The sequence below is a fragment of the Musca autumnalis genome, unplaced genomic scaffold (genome assembly GCF_047663935.1).
Source record: "Musca autumnalis isolate F117 unplaced genomic scaffold, ASM4766393v1 scaffold_1, whole genome shotgun sequence".
NCBI classification, from domain to species: Eukaryota; Metazoa; Arthropoda; class Insecta; order Diptera; family Muscidae; genus Musca; species Musca autumnalis.
Genome location: NW_027411644.1, coordinates 258,031,936 through 258,051,369, shown reverse-complemented (window position 1 = coordinate 258,051,369; position 19,434 = coordinate 258,031,936). Strand labels below are relative to the sequence as shown.

General features: G+C 40.2%; 1 protein-coding gene across 1 annotated transcript; it reads right to left on the bottom strand.

Annotated features, from left to right (window-relative positions):
• Window positions 1-7,581: 7,581 nt before the first annotated feature.
• On the bottom strand, window positions 7,582-18,643 carry LOC141389428 (cytochrome P450 CYP12A2). Its single transcript, XM_073960889.1, has 5 exons — window positions 18,395-18,643; window positions 17,946-18,319; window positions 8,899-9,015; window positions 8,383-8,833; window positions 7,582-8,318 (listed from the first exon to the last, which is right to left on the bottom strand). Exons 1-5 carry the CDS (start codon window positions 18,464-18,466, stop codon window positions 7,716-7,718), a joined length of 1,617 nt encoding a protein of 538 aa, XP_073816990.1. The 5' UTR covers window positions 18,467-18,643; the 3' UTR covers window positions 7,582-7,715.
• Window positions 18,644-19,434: the final 791 nt, after the last annotated feature.

The following is a 19,434-nucleotide window of genomic DNA, read 5'->3' as shown; positions in this document are numbered from 1 at the left end:
AGCTTTTTTATTCTCTTTCCTCAAATGTTTTTTTTTATTACGAATATGTGAATGAAAACAAAAAAGCGCTAAAAATATCGCAAAATGTAAATTGTTGATTAATTTATAGTGGCTAAGAACATGAAATATAAAACAGAAACAAGCGAGCAAATGCTATATTGTCGGGACTTACCATCTGATTGGTTGGGGGTATCGTATCATAGCACAGTGATTCAGAATAGTTTTTAATTACTTCGATGGTTTTTTGTTCTAAACAGAACGTTTTGTTTCATAACCCGAGTAGAATTGATTTAGAATATATTTCCAAAGCCACCGATCTTCTACTTTACTTCTCCAGTTTTGGATGAACTGTATTGTGATATCATTTTTAATTACATCTTTCCATGGGAGTTTTGGCTTTTCCTTTGGAACGTATGCCGTCAAATGACTCCTATATATATACCTTTCTGGTGAAGGCATTCTATTGACAATCGTACGTTTTACAATATCGAGGTCTCGGCCGGCTGGTACAACTAGTGGCTCATACGACGCACAGTGTCACGACAGTGGCCAAAAATGGTCGAAACCAAGTACCTCGGAGTACAAATTTATTGACGAGAGTAGATAGAAAACATTCCATTTTAACCGTTTTTTGAATTTTTGTTACTTCAAGTAGTTTTGTCTACATGAGGGTTCAAATCCGACAATTGTTGGCGGATGTGACAAACCGAGCACAAATATATTGGTCCTGGGTTTTCCTCCGTCCCGGCACGGACCAAAAGAATCCGGAGCAGACATTCCGGGGTATGCTGCTCCCAGCACAGAAAAACGAAACAAATACAAACACATGTACATGTGGCAGCCGTTGGCCGGAACGCTGATGTTGTATGGTCCCGGGTCAATCCGGTACAGAGAACCCGCTGCCGTGGGATTGGCTCTACGATTTGCTCCGTCAATGAGGACGACCAGAATTAGAGGAGCGTGTCACTGTTCGCCAGACATAACCATCACAGTTCGTCTGACAAATGACGTTACCTGGCAACACGGTATTTCCCTTGGATCAGACCATCTCCCCAGAATTGTCTCCATCAGCAGACCACCCGATTTTATCACCTCTGAAAGCTGATTGGAGTTTCAGAGAGTTCACCAATCACCGCTTCAGAGAATTGTCCAATCCTTCTGATGTTCGGGTAGCGGAAAGGACGTTCAGACATCATCAATGCTGCAGCCGCTCGCCATATACCTGCTGGTCGAATACTCGAAGTAAGACCAAATTTCCCAGCAGAGGCGACGGGATTAGCAAATGAGCGTGATGAGCTTCGTCGAACCAACCCTGACGACCCCAGAGTCAGGGAGCTGACACTGGAAGTTAACAGACTGGTCGGCGAGCATAAGCGGAACAAGTGGTTAAATCATCTGAAGAGTTGCAACATTGGAGCCGGTATAAGTAAATTGTGGGCAACGGTAAAGTCAATCTCGAACCCCGGAAGGAGGGATGACAGGACCTCAGTCACGTTACGTTGACTGACCCGAAGAGGTGTGCAAGTTACTTCAATCGACAGTTTGTCGAGCACCCCGAGAGTGACAGGGCGAAGAGAAGAGTGTTACGTGGCATTAGATTTCTTCCTGCCGAGGATGAACCATCACAGTTTACAATGGATGATGTTGCGAATGCCATCAAAAAACGCTAAATCATCCAAAGCGTTGGGCCCTGACGGAGTTTCCATGGTAATCTTGAAACAGCTGGATGAGCCGGGAGTGGAGTATCTCACTAAAGTTTTCTACCTGTCACTAGCCACCCTAATTGTCGAAGTCTGGAAAATGGGCAAGGATGCTAGCAAAGGTGAATCGTACAGGCCGATTACGCTTTTGTCACCTGCAGCGAAGACCCTTGAGGCCTTAGTCCTCCCCAGAATTAGAAATAGCTGTCAAGTTGCCGATCATCAACATGGATTCCGTAAGCAGCACAGCACGACAACAGCGCTGCACGCCATCTCCACACATATTTGTCGAGGACTCAACCAGGAGCGTCCGTGTGATAGAACAGTGATGGTGGCGCTTGACTTATCAAAAGCACTCCACGCTATTCGAGGACATCGAGCAGACAACCCTCTGGCCAAGTCTGAAACTTTGGATAATGAACTATATGTGCGGTCGCCAGTTGTATGTGAAATTCAGGAACAAGAAATCCAAGCCCCGTAGAGTGAAGCACGGAGTTCCCCAAGGAGGGGTGATATCTCCGTAACTGTTTAACCTCTACCTTTCCAGTATTCCGCCCCCTCCAGACGGCATTGAGATCGTAACGTATGCGGATGATTGTACGATCCTGGCGTCAGGTACCTACCTTGATGACATGTGTGAGAGACTGAACTCCTATTTAACCGATCTTACCACCTTTTTCCACGCGAGGAATATGCAGATATCCGCCCCTAAATCGATGGCCACCATTCTCTGTAGGAATATTTCGCAGCCCTTGCAAAGACTAAATACCAACTATCAGCTACTTCGGTTGGATAATGTGACTACAACCTTCAAAATACCGAAAATCGGGAGGTACCTTTCAAAGGAGGCTATATCAAAACGTGGACCTATGATCATCATTTTTATCATAAAATTGTTTGTGTCCACTGGGAACCCTTAATACAAAAATTAAGTCAATTCAGCAAATTTGGTCTATAAATTTAGCTAAAATATTAAAAAATATTGAGGGTATATACACTTTCATACGAGCAAAATGTTCCTCATCGAAATAATGGTTTTAGACCCCAAGTATGTTTGCACGAAATCTGTTTCAGAAAATTTGGAGTCGATTTATCAATGTTCGTCCGTCTGGCTGGAGACTCTCGAACAGATGAACCGTTTTTGTCCAAAGTTTGGCCTTCGTAATATTTTGTGCAAACTTAGTTAAAGTTCGAAGATGATTTTTGTTTACTTTGATTTAAGTTCGCTTTGATTTTTGTTGTAACAACTTGCATTCGCTGTCCCCATTACGACGGTACAAGTTCATACTTCCTGAGAAAGTAGAACGAAAGTTGCAGAAAAAATGTTTTGGCACCATGTGTAGTGGCTGGAGTGCACTATTACTCTCGAACTGATCAACTGATTTGGTTCAAAATTTGGCATTGGTATTATTTTGTCCAAACTTAGTCCGGGTAACCCACCCCCCCCCCCCCCCAAACAAAAAAAATTAAAAAATTCACTAAAGTGGTTTGGTCCAAACTTTGGATCTCCTAATATTTTGTCCAAATTTTAAAATTGCCCATATAGGTCTCCTCCTTAGCGTACCTCCCCCATAAAAGTTCAACATTTTTCTTTAAGTGATATACCGATGCTACTCGTTTAGGCCCTATTTACAGCGATATTATGTTTTTCGTGTTCAAGTCCATGCTTCCTGACACAGTGATCCAAAAGCTCTAAGTTATACGGTATTCAGGTACCTCCTTCGCAACAATTTTGAGCACTAATCCTAGTCCTAAGGCCAAAATCCTAAAAAAAGGCCACAAAATTCTGAAACCCTCCTCCATAAATAATTTTTGGCAAAAGGATTTTGGTTTTGTAGCCGGTATTCGATAATACCGAAAATGCTCTTCTTCTTTTCTCTTCTCTCCCGATGTTTAGGGTTGCCCTGTAAGTTAAGTGTGTACCGTTAAGCCGCTACAAGAAAATGGCGCGAATCAATGTTCGATACTCAATTCGATCATACAACTAACACACCGAAAGTGTGCCTTCCGGCTATCACAACAGGATCGACTTGGTTTCTTTTTTATCTGGGGACATTTTCGTTGTCTTGTATATGCCGAGTTGTTGGAACCTGCTCAGTACCATGTTTTCCGCTGTAAAATATATTATCCCAACGGGACCAACGATATTATAATTGTTCCACAAACATGCCAGATGGTACAAGGGAGACTTCTCTTATATCAATGAGTGCACCCCGATTCATATTAGCTCAATGATATGGGACCTACTGTTTATTGCCGTGTCCCAAGACACCACTCTGAGTGGTATTTTGCCACCGTTGAAAATTTGATGTTGCCTGACATGGGAATCGAACCTATGACCTTTAGCGTGCAAGGCGGGTGTGCATACCATTGCACCACGGTGGCACCCAAGATATTATCCCTCCAAATGTCAACATTAATGTCTCCTGGAACGATTTTAATGTCATGGCCAGGTCTCTCTCTCTCTCTCTCTCTCTCTCTCTCTCTCTTTGTGATCATAGAATATATCCTTGGTCTCATTCACTTTTCCCTTCGGTGGGGCTTGAGCGCAGATGAGACTGATGTTAAAGAACTTTGTTTTTTTTTTATATGGATTGTGTCAATTATCTCATCTGTTCTGGTTGAGAACTCTCATAAACTGTGTCGAAATTGCGTGCAGTGCTGTTGTGGTACTATGCTGCTTCCGAAACTGTGGTAGTTTCTCGGCAAAACAATTTTCTTCGCCGAGTTGCTATAGTGGCACTCAATTAATTATCGGATATCGGAAATACCTCATTCACCTCTTCGTATGACACATAACACATGTCCGATCATAATTTTCCCAGGATTCGATAACCCACTTCACATGCTGTAGTCATTTTTATATTTCGTCCTCAACGGCTATTCTATTAACTGGGGTCGCCAGGGTTCGTACGGCGAAGGCTCTAATGAGAAATTAGGTCCTATTTGAAGCATTCGACCAGTGATAAGTTTTCGCAAATTCCTCTCTGGTAACCGAAGCTAATCACACTCAATCACAATCAGGTCACCTCTTCTGGTAAATTAAGTCTTATTTCAGGTATTCGACCAACAGGAATATGGGCAGCGGCTGCAGCAGTGGTAATATCTATCATATTCCTGATTAGCAGTCCGCTCTGCACATTTGATGAAGAGAAGGTAGATGGTCCGTTCCAAGGAAAACGACAGGTTTGCCGGGTCAGCTCATTCGTTAGAACAGGTGAGACGGTGGATATATCAAGCGAACCAGTTCAGTCTCCTCTAATCCTGGTGGTTTCACGGTGCAAAATGTGGAGCAGTCAGCCAGGTTATTTCCTAGGACGTAATGATAAAGCTCATGATGATCATAGAAGTCCACTCACGGGGCGGTTTGCGGATTCTGAAACTACAATGTTCATAGATGAGAAAAATCAAAAAAATCGCCGGAGCGCTTTTTAAATAAATCGCGGTCAAAATTCACATTTTTAGGTTTTTTAGATTTCCATGATTTTGCTTGGAAACCGCAAGTTCTATCGAAATGTGACTGAAGGAAATGTTGTAGCAATTATTTCTTTAGTCCCATTTCGATAGGACTTGCCGTTTCCAAAAAAAAATCGTGAAAATCTAAAAAAACTCTAAAAGTGTGAACTTTGACCTCGATTTCTTTGAAAAACCCTTCGGAGATTTTTTAAAAATATCTCCGGCGATTTTTTCTTGTTTTCAGATTTTCCTCATCTATAAACATTGCTGTTTCAGAATCCCCAAAAACTTCCCAGGCGATACAGTCAGCGCATTGTCCCAATTTGAATTTCTATATCTCAAAATGGTAAAACCTCCGAAAATATCGTAAAGGTCAACATTTTCTTTTGTCTCATTTCGATAGGACTTGCCGTTTCCAAGCTAAATCGTGAAACCCTAAAAACCGTAAAAGTGTGAACTTTGACCGCGATTTATTTCAAAATCCCCAAGGCGATTTTTTGTTTTGTTTTTCTCGTCTATGAACATTGTTGTTTCAGAATCCGCAAAAACTTCCCCTGTATAAGCACCTTTCTTTAAAGATGGCAAGGCGCACCGTGTTTAGTTATCAGTTATTCTATTTGGTACCGGCAGAGTTTTTTGAGCTGGGACTTACACTCGAAAGAATTGTAACGTCGTCTTTAAATGTTGCTGTAGCACAACATTTTTAAACGATCCGAGGCATGTTCTGAAATTGTATTCTTGCGAAAATTTTTGAAATTTTGTCTAGTAGGTAACTGGGAAAGCGACCGATATAGACCATATTCGAACCTGATGTGCAATGTTTGGACCAAATCTGTTGCTCCCATCGAGAGTAATGGCGCGCTCCACTTTAGAGAAAAAATTTGTATATTTTGTGGGGGAGGCAACCGAAGGAACTTGAAGTTGATCCGAATTTGGACAAAGCATTACGATGTGCAAAATTTGAACCAAATCGAACGAAATGGGTTTTTGGAAAATCGAATTCTGAATCACTTGACCAAATCAGCCAGGATACAAAAATACAAAAGAAATAAATTTGAGTTCTTGCTTAGCGTAACATTGATTGCGGAAAGCTCACGTAAACTTGTTTGTTATACCCTCAGCCTTTAGGCTAAGGAGGGTATATACACTTTGATACGATGAAAATGTGCCTCATCGAAATAATGGTTTTAGACCCCAAGTATGTTTGGACGAAATGTGTTTCAGACAATTTGGAGTCGATCTAGCCATGTCCGTCCGTCTGTCTGTCTGTCCTGCTGGCTGGAGCGCACGATAACTCTTGAACGGATGAACCGATTCGGTTCAAATTTTGGCTTTCGTAATATTTTGCCCAAACTTAGTTTAAGTTCGAAGATGAGTTACATCGGTCGACTCCTTCCGATACCTCCCCCACAAAAGTTCGAAAATGTTCGGAAAGTTTGTGCGCACGATAACTCTTGAAGGGAGTGACCGATTTGGTCCATACTTTGTATAGCGTAAACTTTCAACCAGAGTAATATGAGGTTCCAATATGGTCTCAATAGGTCTACTCCTTCGGGTACCTCCCACACATAATTTCGGAAAAGTTCAGTTTAGGGCCATCTCTCGAATCGCTTTGATTTTTGTTTTAGCAACTTGTATTCACTGCCCTTCATACGACGGTACAAGTTTCATCAGGGGCAAGTCCATACTTCCTGAGAAAATAGCATGAAAGTTGCAAAAAAAAACCCTATGACACCGTGTGCGGTGGTTGGAGCGCAAGATAACTCTCGAACGGATCTGCCGATTCGGTCCAAAATATGGCCTTAGTAATATTTTGTCCAAGCATAGTTTAAGTTTGAAGATAAGTCATATCGGTCCACTCCTTCAGGTACCTTCCCCACAAAAGTTCAAAAATGTTCGGAAAAATTGTTCGTACGGTAACTCTTGAAGGGAGTGGCCGAATTGGTCTATACTTTACACATCCTAATATATCTACCAGATATAGATCAGGTTCAAATATGGACTATATTTGTCCACTCCATCCGGTACCTCCCACACAAAATTTTCGGATAAGTTCACTTTAAGACCTGATATCGAATCACTTTCAATTTTTTTGAAGCAACTTGCATTCGCTGCCTCATTTACGATGGTAACAGTTTTTTAGGGGCAAGTCCATACTTCTTGAGCAAACAGCCCGATGAGTGTAAAAACCCCCTATGGCACCATATGTTGTGGCTTTAGATCCACATCCATAACGGTCAATGTCGATCCATTCTTTTTGTTTTTCCTCCGCAAAACTTTTGATCTTTAATCCTAATCAACATTTTTGTCTGTTCAAACCACCAAACATTTTTAAAACCCCCTAAACACATACGTATTTTGGGAAAAAATTGTTTCAATATACACAGGCTGAGGGTATATCTCTGTCGGCAAAGCCGACTGATACTTTTTTACTTGTTTTACGTTATCATTTGTTTATTTACAACATTGGTTTTTATAAATCTAAAAATACTGTACAATACATATTTTCATACACATTTCGATACAAACATTCCAATCTTTCGAATGGTGGCTTCTTCTTTAATTGGTAACATCGGTAAATTTAAATTTCAATGGAATATTTGGAACACTTATTATCAAACTCTTGAAAGCCTTCTCAGTGGGATGGTTAAATTCCACATGGAAATTACGAATCAAACGTGCGATGCCCAATTCCATTTCCATTTCGGCAATACGGCGACCAATACAGCTTCGTGAACCAAAACCGAAGGGTAAATAATTGAAGGGTGTACTGGCCTTTAAGGCATGTGGACATTCCGCGGAACCCTCAGTCTCCTTTGAGGGTCTTAACCAACGTTCGGGCAAATATTCTGTAGCACGAGGATAATGAGCATCATCTTTTAGTAGGGGCACAGAATTCATAGACACCAAAGTACCCTTGGGTACACGATAACCGCTGATAACCACATCATTGGCCTGCTTACGAGCATTGCCCACGGTTAAGGGATAAACACGCAATGACTCCTTGATGCAAGCCCGTAGATAGGGCATATTTTTGAAAACACTTTCATTGAATTCAGAATCTTTTTGCGGTAACAACCGCTTTACTTCTTCCCGTAATTTTTCTTGCTTTTCGGGATTTTTAGCCAAACACAAAAGGAGACCGGTAAATGTCGAAGAAGTCTATAAGTAAAATTTTACCAATTATGTTATGGGCACAAATAAATATTTTCTAGATCCCACTTACCGTATCCACACCGGCCATTAACATATCCATGGCCATAACCAAGGCAATTTGCTTATCAACTTTGACAAGCTTCTCTAAAACACTCTTTTCACTTTCAGGCTTTTCCTCACTTCGACTTTTGTCCTCCGCCTCTATGCGCTCAAAGGCCTCATCAACATACATTTTGGTGATTTCGGTTATTTCGTCTAAACTTCTAATGGCTTTCTTGAATGTTGGTGTTTTGATGTACTTCCATATGGATGGTTGAAATTCCAATGCCGCCGATGCTTCAAAGAATTCCGTTAAAGCTTTAAACAAACGTTTTGGTGTTGGATCATCACGATTTTTATTAATCAGACCCAATTGTTTGTCGAGTGCAACCACAGAAACAGATTCCAAGGTCCAACGATTTATTTCTTCTTCGAAATTATCGGGAACTTCGAGGGTTTGAGGATCACGAATTTGGCGAATTCTATTGAAAATGTAAACTTTTTATCTTGACAAGGGGCTACTATTTTGTGAGAGTATTTTTCTTACCTTTCCATAAATTCTTTATTGACCTGAGACATCTTATTGAAATACAAGTGGACGTTTTTGGGTTGCATTAAAACTGGATTTACAACTGATCTAAATGAGCCCCATGCCTCTCCTTGTCTGCAACAAAACAAAGGTAAATAAAAATAATTTAGGATTTGTCTGTGAAGTTGGTAAATATTAAAACTTAATCTTTGGAGTCGTCATATTTATTTAAACACTAGTAGACCCGGGTCCGCATTGCTGGCCCGTCGTATTGAGTTCTCATGACAACTTTGTATGGACTTTATGCTTAACAATTCAAAAAAGGGTATTTTCTACCTCATTTCTTTGGGTCCATTGTCAAAACGAGTTATTCATTGAAGATTTTAAATTCATCAACAGATTTTGTCTGTAATCTTTCTTTTTATACCCTCAGCATTTATGCTAACGAGGGTATATACACTTTTATACGGGCAAAATGTGCCTCATCGAAATAATGGTTTTAGACCCCAAGTATGTTTGGACGAAATGTGTTTCAGACAATTTGGAGTCGATTGAGCAATGTCCGTCTGTCTGTCTGTCTGGCTGACTGGAGCGCACGATAACTCTCGAACGGATCAATCGATTCGATCTAAAATTTGGCTTTCGTGATATTTTGTTAGTTTAAGTTTGAAGATGGGTTATATCGGTCCACTCCTTCCGGTACCTCCCCCACAAATGTTCGAAAATGTTCAGAAAATTTATACGTACGATAACTCTTGAAGGGAGCAACCGATTTTGTCCATATTTTGCAAATCGTGAAATGTTTACCAGACTTAGATGAGTTTCCAATATGAACTCAATCGGTCCACTCCTTCGGGTACCTTCCACACAAAATTTGGGATAAGTTCAGTTTAGCACCTGCTCTCGAATCGGTTTGATTTTTGTTTTAGCAACTTGTATTCACTGCCACCTATACGACGATACAAGTTTCATCAGGGGCAAGATCCTGAGAAAATAGCCCCAAAGTTGCAAAAAATCCCTGTGACACCGTGTGAGGTGGTTGGAGCGCAAGATAACTCTCGAACGGATCAGCCGATTCGGTCAAAAATTTGGTCTTAGTAATATTTTGTCCAAACATAGTTTAAGTTCGAAGATAATCCATATCGGTCCACTCCTTCAGGTACCTCCCCCACAAAAGTTCAAAAATGTTCTGAAAAATTGTGCGCACGATAACTTTTGAATTGAGTGAACGATTTGGTCCATACTTTACACATCTTAATACATCTACCAGATACAGATCAGGTTTAAATATGGAATATATTTGTCCACTCCCTCGGGTACCTCCCACACAAAATTTTGGATAGGTTCACTTTAAGACCTGCTCTCGAGACACTTTGATTTCTATTGAAGCAACTTTCATTCGCTACCTCAATTACGACGATGAATGTTTTTCAGGGGCATGTCCGTACTTCCTGAGGAAACAGCCCGAAAGGTGTAAAAACCCCTATATGTAGTTGCTGCAGAGCACGAGAACTTCTTCTTCCCCTTAGGGTACCTCCCCCACAAAAGTTCAACATTCGTGTCGATATGCAGTTTAGGGTCTCTTCGAAGATGCTTTGGAAATGAATGCCGGCGCTGTTCATTGTGGTCCTACTGTTAACAGTCATATTATGTTTTCCGTGGACAAGTCCATGCTTCCTGGCATACTGTTCCAAAAGTTATAAGATGACCCACTGAAATGACTAGATCAAAATCAGATCCACTTCCTATGTCGTCTATTCCTTTAAGTAGCCCCTCCGCAAAACTTTAATCCTAATTCACATTATCGTCAGCAAGCTCAAAGGTACAAAATGGCCACAAAATTCTGAAAAGACCCGAAATATATTCGATCTGTCCGTAGATTAATATTTGAAATCACATAGGCTGAGGGTATATCTCTGTAGGCAAAGCCGACTGATACTTTTTTACATGTTCTTACTCACTTTGACCGATTTTTTCGCCCATTGATGCTGTTTGGGATTTATTATCGTCCATGACCTTTATCCTAAAGCGATTTAATTGTAAAAGTTAAAAAATGGTAAAGTCGAATTCTTCCGTTTATTGAGACTTATAGTTCTTTTGTTTATCATGGCTGATGGACCATTGTAGCTCCCCATTAAAGGAAATTTGTAAATATATCGTTTTTCTTAATAGGGGAGATGACATGCCACCTCCGAAATTCATGCCTACATGTACCACGGCACATTCCACAAAATTTCATGAAAATCGGTTGGTTAGTTTTCGAGATATACTTAAAAAGTGGTCGGGAATTCGGGCACCATAAATGATCATTTGATTAGAGGCGCAACCACCGTTGTCTCGAAAATTATTTTGCAAGCCGATGCACTCATAATTTTGGCAAATATAGCGGTTATAAAACTATAGGCCTACGAAATTCGTCAACAAATATAAAGGGTGTCCCAACTAGAACGCAATTTTTAAATTTTAAATAAAACACAGATATTTCAAAAAAATCGTGAAACTTTATTATATCGTAAAGTAGACAGAATGAGATTATGTATGAAACAAGATATCGTGCAGATGACCGCCGCGGCTTTACTTGAACACACACGCGATCTTTTAATGAAATTTTCAATGACCGTTTTGCATAAATGCTGCGGTATTTCATTAATGCTGCGTCCAATTTCCTCTTCTAAGGCTTGAGTCTTCGTCGGCTTATTAGCGTAAACCATCGACTTCAAAAAACCCTGTATGACATGTGGGGCCGTCTTGTTGAAACCCCATGCCCTCCACATTCATTTCTTCAATTCAAGGCAAGAAAAAACTGGTTATCACTTCACGATACCGAACACCATTGACAGTTTGCGCTTGACCTGCCTCATTTTCCTAAAAAAAGGTCCAATGATTCCTCCAGCCCAAAAACCACCACACAATGACACGTTGAGGATGTATTTGCTTCTCTTGAATCACTCGAAGATTTTCCTCACCCCAAATGCGACAATTCTGCCTATTGACGAAGCCATCAAGATGGAAATGGGTCTCGTCACTGAAGATGATTCTATCGGCAAAATCAGCATTTTCATGTTGTTTCTCCAATACCCAATTAACGAACTCCCCTCGCTGTCCATGGTCAGCTGGCTTCAGTTCCTGATTCAATTGTATGCATGAAGATGCAAATCTTTCGTCAAAATTCGTTGCATAGTGGATTTGGAGACACCAAGTTGCTGAGCTCAGTGTCGATGTTCGATGGATGTTCGATCGAACTGGTCGGAGGCGCGTTGTTGTCTTTACATCACTAACAGACCTAGTTTCGGAAAATTTATCTTTTAATCTCTTTACAGTTGACTCTTTTGGAGCATTATTGTGACCCCAAATTGATCGCAATTTGCGAACTGTAGCCGCAAAACTTTCTTTGATCTGGGGACAGCCAGGTGCCCTTATGAATATCGAGATGATTAAATCTGGTACTGCTAACTACCATGTTTTTTGCAGCTGCAAAGTCTATCAGCCTCATACCATTGTCAGATGTTTCACTGTGGAGACTTTCCGACTGTTGGGCCAAAGATATTCTCCTTTCCAATTTTGGCATTAAAATCGCCTAGAATGATTTTAATGTCATGGGCAGGGCAACGGTCATATGTTTCTTCTAAGCGCTCGTAAAATATATCTTTGGTCTGTTCGTCCTTTTCTTCAGTGGGAGCATGAGCGCAAATAAAGCTGATGTTGAAGAATTTAGCTTTTATTCGAATTGAAGCAAGTCTTTCATTCACTGGGGTGAAGCTGGATACTAGATGTTTTAGTCTCCGACTAACTACGAATCCGCAACCAAACTCATGCTTTACGTCATGGCAGCTATAATACAGTGCGTCACCTTTAGGTGTTGTTGTGACGCCTTTCCCAATCCATCGTATTTCCTGTATGGCAGTAATATCGGCCTTGTACTTTTCAAGTACGTCTGCCAATGCGAAGACTGCACCTTCTCTATAAAGAGTGCGAACATTCCAGGTGCTGATTCGCAGATCATGGTCCTTAAAACGTTTGCGGGGTTCGTCAACTTTAGAGGGGTTTGTTTTTCTTTTCTTTCGTTTTTTCATAGTAGGCTGTTTTTTTTCTAGGGGAGGGTTACTAACCCGACGCCCAAACCCAAGTTTTTAACGTTCTTATGGGTGAACGCGCGGCACATGTTAGCTCACTACCTTTAACGGGTGTTAAAGGCAGTTCCCCAGGTGACACCACGGGGAGGTCAGTGTCCACTTGAGATGAAAGAGGGACCAAGATAAATCCTGGGCTTTGCCATGTTAAAACCGGCCAGGACCGTTCCTTGGTATCTTCCATCCCCTACGTCACCCAGTTCAGATGGATTGTTTTATACCCTCAAGGAAGACTTAATACCAAATTTCAGTGATATTGAGGCCTCAACCTTCAAAATACCGAAAATCGGAGGGTACCCTTCTATGGGGGCTATATGAAGACGTGGACCTATAGCGACAAATTTCAGTTGGGGTATAAAACACTCCCAAGGAAGACTTAATACCAAATTTCAGCCATTTCGGAGGGATAGTGAGGCCACAACCATCAAAATACCGGAAATCGGCAGGTACCGTCGTATGGGGGCTATATGAAGACGCGGACCTATACCGACAAATTTCAGGTCGAAAGTTTTATACCCTCAAGGAAGACTAAATACCAAATTTCGTTCATTTCGGTGGGATATTGTTGCCACAACAATAAATATACCGGAAATCGGGAGGTACCGTTGTATAGGGGCTATATGAAGACGTTGACCTATACCGGCAAATTTCAGATCGATTGTTTTATACCCTCAAGGAAGACTTAATACCAAATTTCAGCCATTTCGGAGGGATAGTGAGGCCACAACCATCAAAATAGCAGAAATCGGGAGTTACCGTCGTATGCGGGCTATATGAAGACGTGGACCTATACCGACAAATTTCAGGTCGAAAGTTTTATATCCTCAAGGAAGACATTGTTCAAAGTCGTTCCATGGTGAAAATAGAGAATATTGTTACGAATGTAACTGATAGGTTTAAGTTGATTTAGTTTAATTTCCGTTAATTTAAAAATTTGAATTGTAACGTAAAGTTTTATTACGCAGTTACTTTATTTAAGCAACAACAACAACTACCATGTACAAATCTCTTCATCATTCTAGTTCTTTACCTTTCATTAATGTGCTTTTGTTTTGTTTTGCCATAATCATGTAATTATTGTTTAGTTTGTTACTTCTTTATTTCTTGCATTTGTTTGTTGTTGTAATTACGTCATTACTGCGCTTGTCTATTTGTATGTATGTGAGTATGGTTGTTCGCTTAGTGCGAATGTGCGTCTGTGTGTTCGCTGCACAGATTCGAGATGTTGCCAGATTTTGTAGATAATTCTAGACCCAGGAGATTTTGGGTATAAATAGCGATAGGAACGGCAACATTGTAGTAGTGGTGTTTTAAGCGTTGAATTGAACAGATCGGTAAAAGAATAGCTGCGTGCTAACTAGAGACAAGCTGCGTGCTGAGTAATTAAAGTCGGTTACGAATAAGTGTAATAAAGTAAATAAAGCATTGTAGAAACGTAATCTAAAACGAACCCTGTTTTATTTGGTACAAATCGTACTGGGGAATAAAACAATGTCTACACGGAGATTAGTTAAATCTAATTCCGTAACAATTGGTGTCAGCAGTGAGATTACGATCATCCTACAATGAAGTTTAAGGATCTACGAGTGGAAGACTTGAAGAAGGAGCTAAGTAAGTTGGAGTTGTGTTCTACTGGCAACAAGGCTACAAAAACGCTTGTTGGAAGAGTTCGAGCGGCGTGGATTGAACATCGATGAATATGAGTTCGACGGTAAGGAGGAAGTCGAGTTATCGGCAAAGGGCGAATCCGGCGTTGAGGAAGTTTCGTCGGTAGCTGCCAGTGGAGACGATTTGAAATCAATGCTGGCTATGATGATGGTGGAAATTAGGAAAATAGAAGGAAGCTCCATGGAAATGAATAAGAAAAGCGAAGAAACTACCAGACTTATGATGGAAATGAAGGCAGAAAATTGTAGAATGATGGAAGAAAATTCCAGTAAAATGTTGGAAGAGATATCCAGAAAGAGTGAAGAAAATTCCAGGAAATTAGAGGTAAATTCGAGAACAATTAACGAGAAAGTCGAGAACATCACGATGGTGATTGAAAAGAGAGTAGAAAACGTGGAGGTACAAATTAAGGAGTTGTATAAAAAGATTTTGTCTGTTGACGAGAAATTTCTGGCTCAAGATGAGAAGATTCTGGGCATAGAAAAGAAAATGTCGGAACTGGAAATTAAAGGCGGTCCAGTAAGAGCTATCCATAACGCGTTAAAAATTAAGCCTCCAGTGTTCGACGGCTCTACCTTCTTCAATGTGTTCAAATTACAGTTCGAGACAGTGGCTGCTAGAGATTCTTGGAACGACAACGAAAAGGCGGTATCACTCCTTATGGCATTGAAGGGTGATGCTGCTGACGTATTACATAGTATTCCCCCCGCTTCTAGAAACAGTTATGGGGATATAATGGCTGCTCTCGAACGTAAGTACGGTAGTGAACACAAGCAAGAGATCTACCGAATGGAACTGAGGGGAAGAGTCCAGAAGCCAAATGAGACCTCACAAGACTTTGCGGCTGATATAGAACGGTTGGCGCAGTTGGCATATCCAGGAGAGACACACCAATTGGTGGACCGCATAAAGATTGAGACATTTGCAAGTGGTATTCGTGATCCAGAGATAAAATTTGCGACGTATGCGGCACCGATAGGAACATTTGCAGAAACCGTGTCATTTGCCCTGGCCCAAGAAACCGCGAGGATGCTGGTGAAACCTAAAGCTTACAAGGTGAGGAGGCTGGAAGTTGAGGACAACAATTCCCAGACCGTTGTCGATCCGCTGAAGGATGCACTAATGCGTGTGAAACGAGGGGCTGGCAACACGAGAAAGACTTGCTACAACTGTCGTAAAGCTGGACACATTGCACGAGAATGCAGATTGCAACGACCAAGGCCCAGATCCACCTCACCGCCTTCAAAAAGCGACGACCAACCGGTGGCCAAGAATCTGGAAAGAGAGACATCAGGTGAATCAAATAAAATGAATTCCGTCAATCACGAGGCGCCGCTGGCAGAGGATGAAAACGATGGTCCCACAATCTCTATAGCCATAGTCCAGCAGGAGAATCACAACCTAACGGTTAAAGGCTTCATCAATGGTGTTTTGCGTAACTTGACATTGGACACCGGTGCAGCAGAGTCCATTATTAGACCGGATTTGGTAAAAGGGAAGGTATTGTCGTTAAATGGAGTCAAATTGCGGACGGCCACAGGCGAGACTACCACGGTTCATGGGAAGGGGTACCAAAGGCTGAGCATGGGTAGAAAATCTGTAAATTTCGATTTTATAGTGGCCGATATTGTGGACGAAGTTCTACTTGATGTAGACTTCATGATTGCCTTCGATATCAACCTGGACATAAAGCACCGTGTGATGACTTGGTCCAATGTGGAAATACCGATAAGTGTGGGCTACAACGAGAAAAGCAAACATCGCCCGTAAGCAGAATCCAGCGAGATCGCTGTCGATGTCCGTACGCTGAAGGTGGAAGCCGCCGACAATTGGTCCATAGGGAAGCGGAAAAATCCAGCAACGAGGGCGAAAAAGCGAAGATGTACGTCTAGGAAAGGTCCATGGAAAAGCGGCCGTCCAGCAAGGAAGGATGATGAAGAACAGGTGGCACTTAGGATGGTGACCACGAAGAAAGAAGGTATAACGGCGCGATTCCTGAAGAGAGAGCAACGTCGTCCTGAAGAGCAAAAGTCCAAAGCTGACGGCGTAGAGGGTACATCTAAATTGGTTGCAACAACTACGGAACGAGAACTGTGCCAGGTCATGAGGAACAGCCTTAAGCGGGAGGCAGTGTTACCAATGCCCATACCACCGAGAGGGAACTGTGCCTATTCGGGACGAACAGGCTTAAGCGGGAGGCAATGTTATGAATGTAACTGATAGGTTTAAGTTAATTTAGTTTAATTTCCGTTAATTTAAAAATTTGAATTGTAACGTAAAGTTTAAAGTTTAAAACAACGTCTACACGGAGATTAGTTAAATCTAATTCCGTAACAATATATTTTGATGAATGGAGGGGGTGTGGTGCCTCACGTGTGCCCTAGTTATACCCTACACCACACTGTGATATGGGGTGTTAAGTCTTTGCAGAATTTTGACCAGGAAAAAACGATTCTGAACCACTGTGCGTCGGTTCAAACCGCAGCCCGGTTCAAGCTGATTTTTATTTATTTGAACATTTTGCCTATTAGGGCGAAGATTATATTAAAAAAATATATGAAAAAAGTGTTATCATGGCATGTTAGCGTTCAGAGCCAAACTCGTAACTTCATTTTAAAATCAACTTGCATTTGAAAAATGATAAGTTCGACTACATAGATGGCTGCTACCAACAGCGAAACCGGTCACATAGTGGTGATTGTGTGGGTTCGAATCTTCGGCTTTCCTTCTTCACTTGCAAAATATCTTCGGTCATTAAACTCGACTCCAAAGATAAATTAATTAAGAATAATATTTAAATGATTTTCGATCTAATAGGCAAAATTTTCAAATGCATAGAAAGTTGCCATTAAAAAACAAAACGACGGGCCAGTAACGCATAATCGGTTCTGCTAGTAGTTAAATAGTTAATTATATTTGTTCTTCCTATTAGCAAACATTAATTGATACAAAAATTCTAAACAATTTGTGTATGACATTGAAAATAAAAGTTAGTATAATCAAATTCCATAAGCATTCTGAAAAGTTATCAATATAAAACTTATCTACATATGTAGACTGATTTCAAAAAGTTTATCTGATTGATATGAACATTTAAAAACAAAAATTTTGTTTTGACCAACAGCACCATTCACTTGGAAAGTAAGTATTATAAACAATAACCTTTTGGATAGTTTAGTCAAATCCTATACCGATTATAATATTATTTGTTTGATTTAAAACCATATTTTTTCTCAATCTATAATATACGTAAAAATGTGTACTTACGATCCCAATAGACCCTCGACGCCATTAAAGATATCTTTGCGATGAACTTGACGATGATAACTTAAATACTCCATACCAGGTCTCATGGGCCAAATGCCCTGATTATGAAATGCCTTTTCGAAATCGTGTGGATTACTGGTAATAACAAAATCAGGTTTTCCAAAGATGCCTTTTAAAAATACAATGGGACCAAATTCTCGTTTAAATTCTATCATCATCTGGTTAGAATCAAGGTTGGCATACTTTCCACCAGGCAAAAATTTAAGCAAAAGTTTGAGGGGATGTATTGTGGGCATTTCTGTGAATGGCTTTGCTTGTTCCCATTCTGTTGCTGCAGCGGTCGCTGTTGATGATGACGATGTTTGACTACGCCACTGTTGGTTTGAAAAAAAAAATACGTACATAAGTAAAAATAATTATTTTTTTGCTATGATTTAAATCTTACTTACTTGCTGCTGAAGAGCTGGAATAGATATTCGCAATCTGTTCAAAGTTATTATTTGGGTTTTTGTGTTTAACATTTTCGCATTGAATATTTAATTTATGTTTTGTAGAAATTTGTTTGATTTTGTTTGTTTTGCCGAAAGTTTCGTTAGTTATTCTCTATGCCGCAAACTATTTGAGACTGATGAAATGTTGAGAATTTTGTTTTTTGGCACGCTAATTACCTTTTGGCGGCAGCGTTCTATTGAGCGAGCAAAAGCTTTCTTTTCGCTTAGAATATATGCATGTTAAGAGAGCGAACAAAATTTATCTAGGAAACAAGCGTGTGTGCTTGTGATTAATAATTTTAAATGAAAACATACGTTTAGACCATAGCCGACCAAGAAGAGCGAGCACTTAAATTGTTTATGTGTGGGTAAAATTACACTGACAGAACAGGGTGATGATTTTCATATTGAGTATGAAATTAAAAACACAGGAAAAAAGTTGTCACGGCGTGTTAGCGTTCAGAGCCAAACATAGTGGTGGGTGTGTGGGTTCGAATCGTCGGCTTTCCTTTTTCATTTGCATTATAGATCATAAAAAAGCTCGATTAATAAATTAAAAAAAAAATTAATACTAAAAATGATCTTCGCCTAAAAAGGCAAAATTTTCAAATAGAAAAAATATATTGCTGGCGCGTTCGCTTTGTATGACTAAAATTAAAAATAATATACAGTGAATCACAGTCAAAAGTATCCACTTCAGTTTCTGTTATTAAAACTGCGATTGCTAAGAGTTAATTAATGATAGCGATTTCGTTCTTTTTTATATTTTTACATTAGGGTCTTAACTTAAATATAATAAAATAAAATTAACGAAATTCGGATAAATTTAGATAACAAAAATAAAAATTGATTGTGGCATTATCATAATTGCCTTTGTCTTTTATAATATTAAGACACCTATTATTTTTATTTGTTAAATTATCTTTAAGCTGGCATATTATTTTTTTTCGAACATTTCCCGTCATTAAATGATATTTTGTATGCGTATTATAATGACG

Coding starts and splice junctions, on each gene's coding strand:
- LOC141389428 (XM_073960889.1), bottom strand. CDS start 18,466: ATGTTAAACACAAAAACCCAAATAATAACTTTGAACAGATTGCGAATA. Junction 9,016..17,945: donor GTCGAGGGTCTATTGGGATC/GTAAGTACACAT, acceptor GTTTTGTTGCAG/ACAAGGAGAGGCATGGGGCT. Junction 8,319..8,382: donor TAATGGCCGGTGTGGATACG/GTAAGTGGGATC, acceptor TTTTACTTATAG/ACTTCTTCGACATTTACCGG.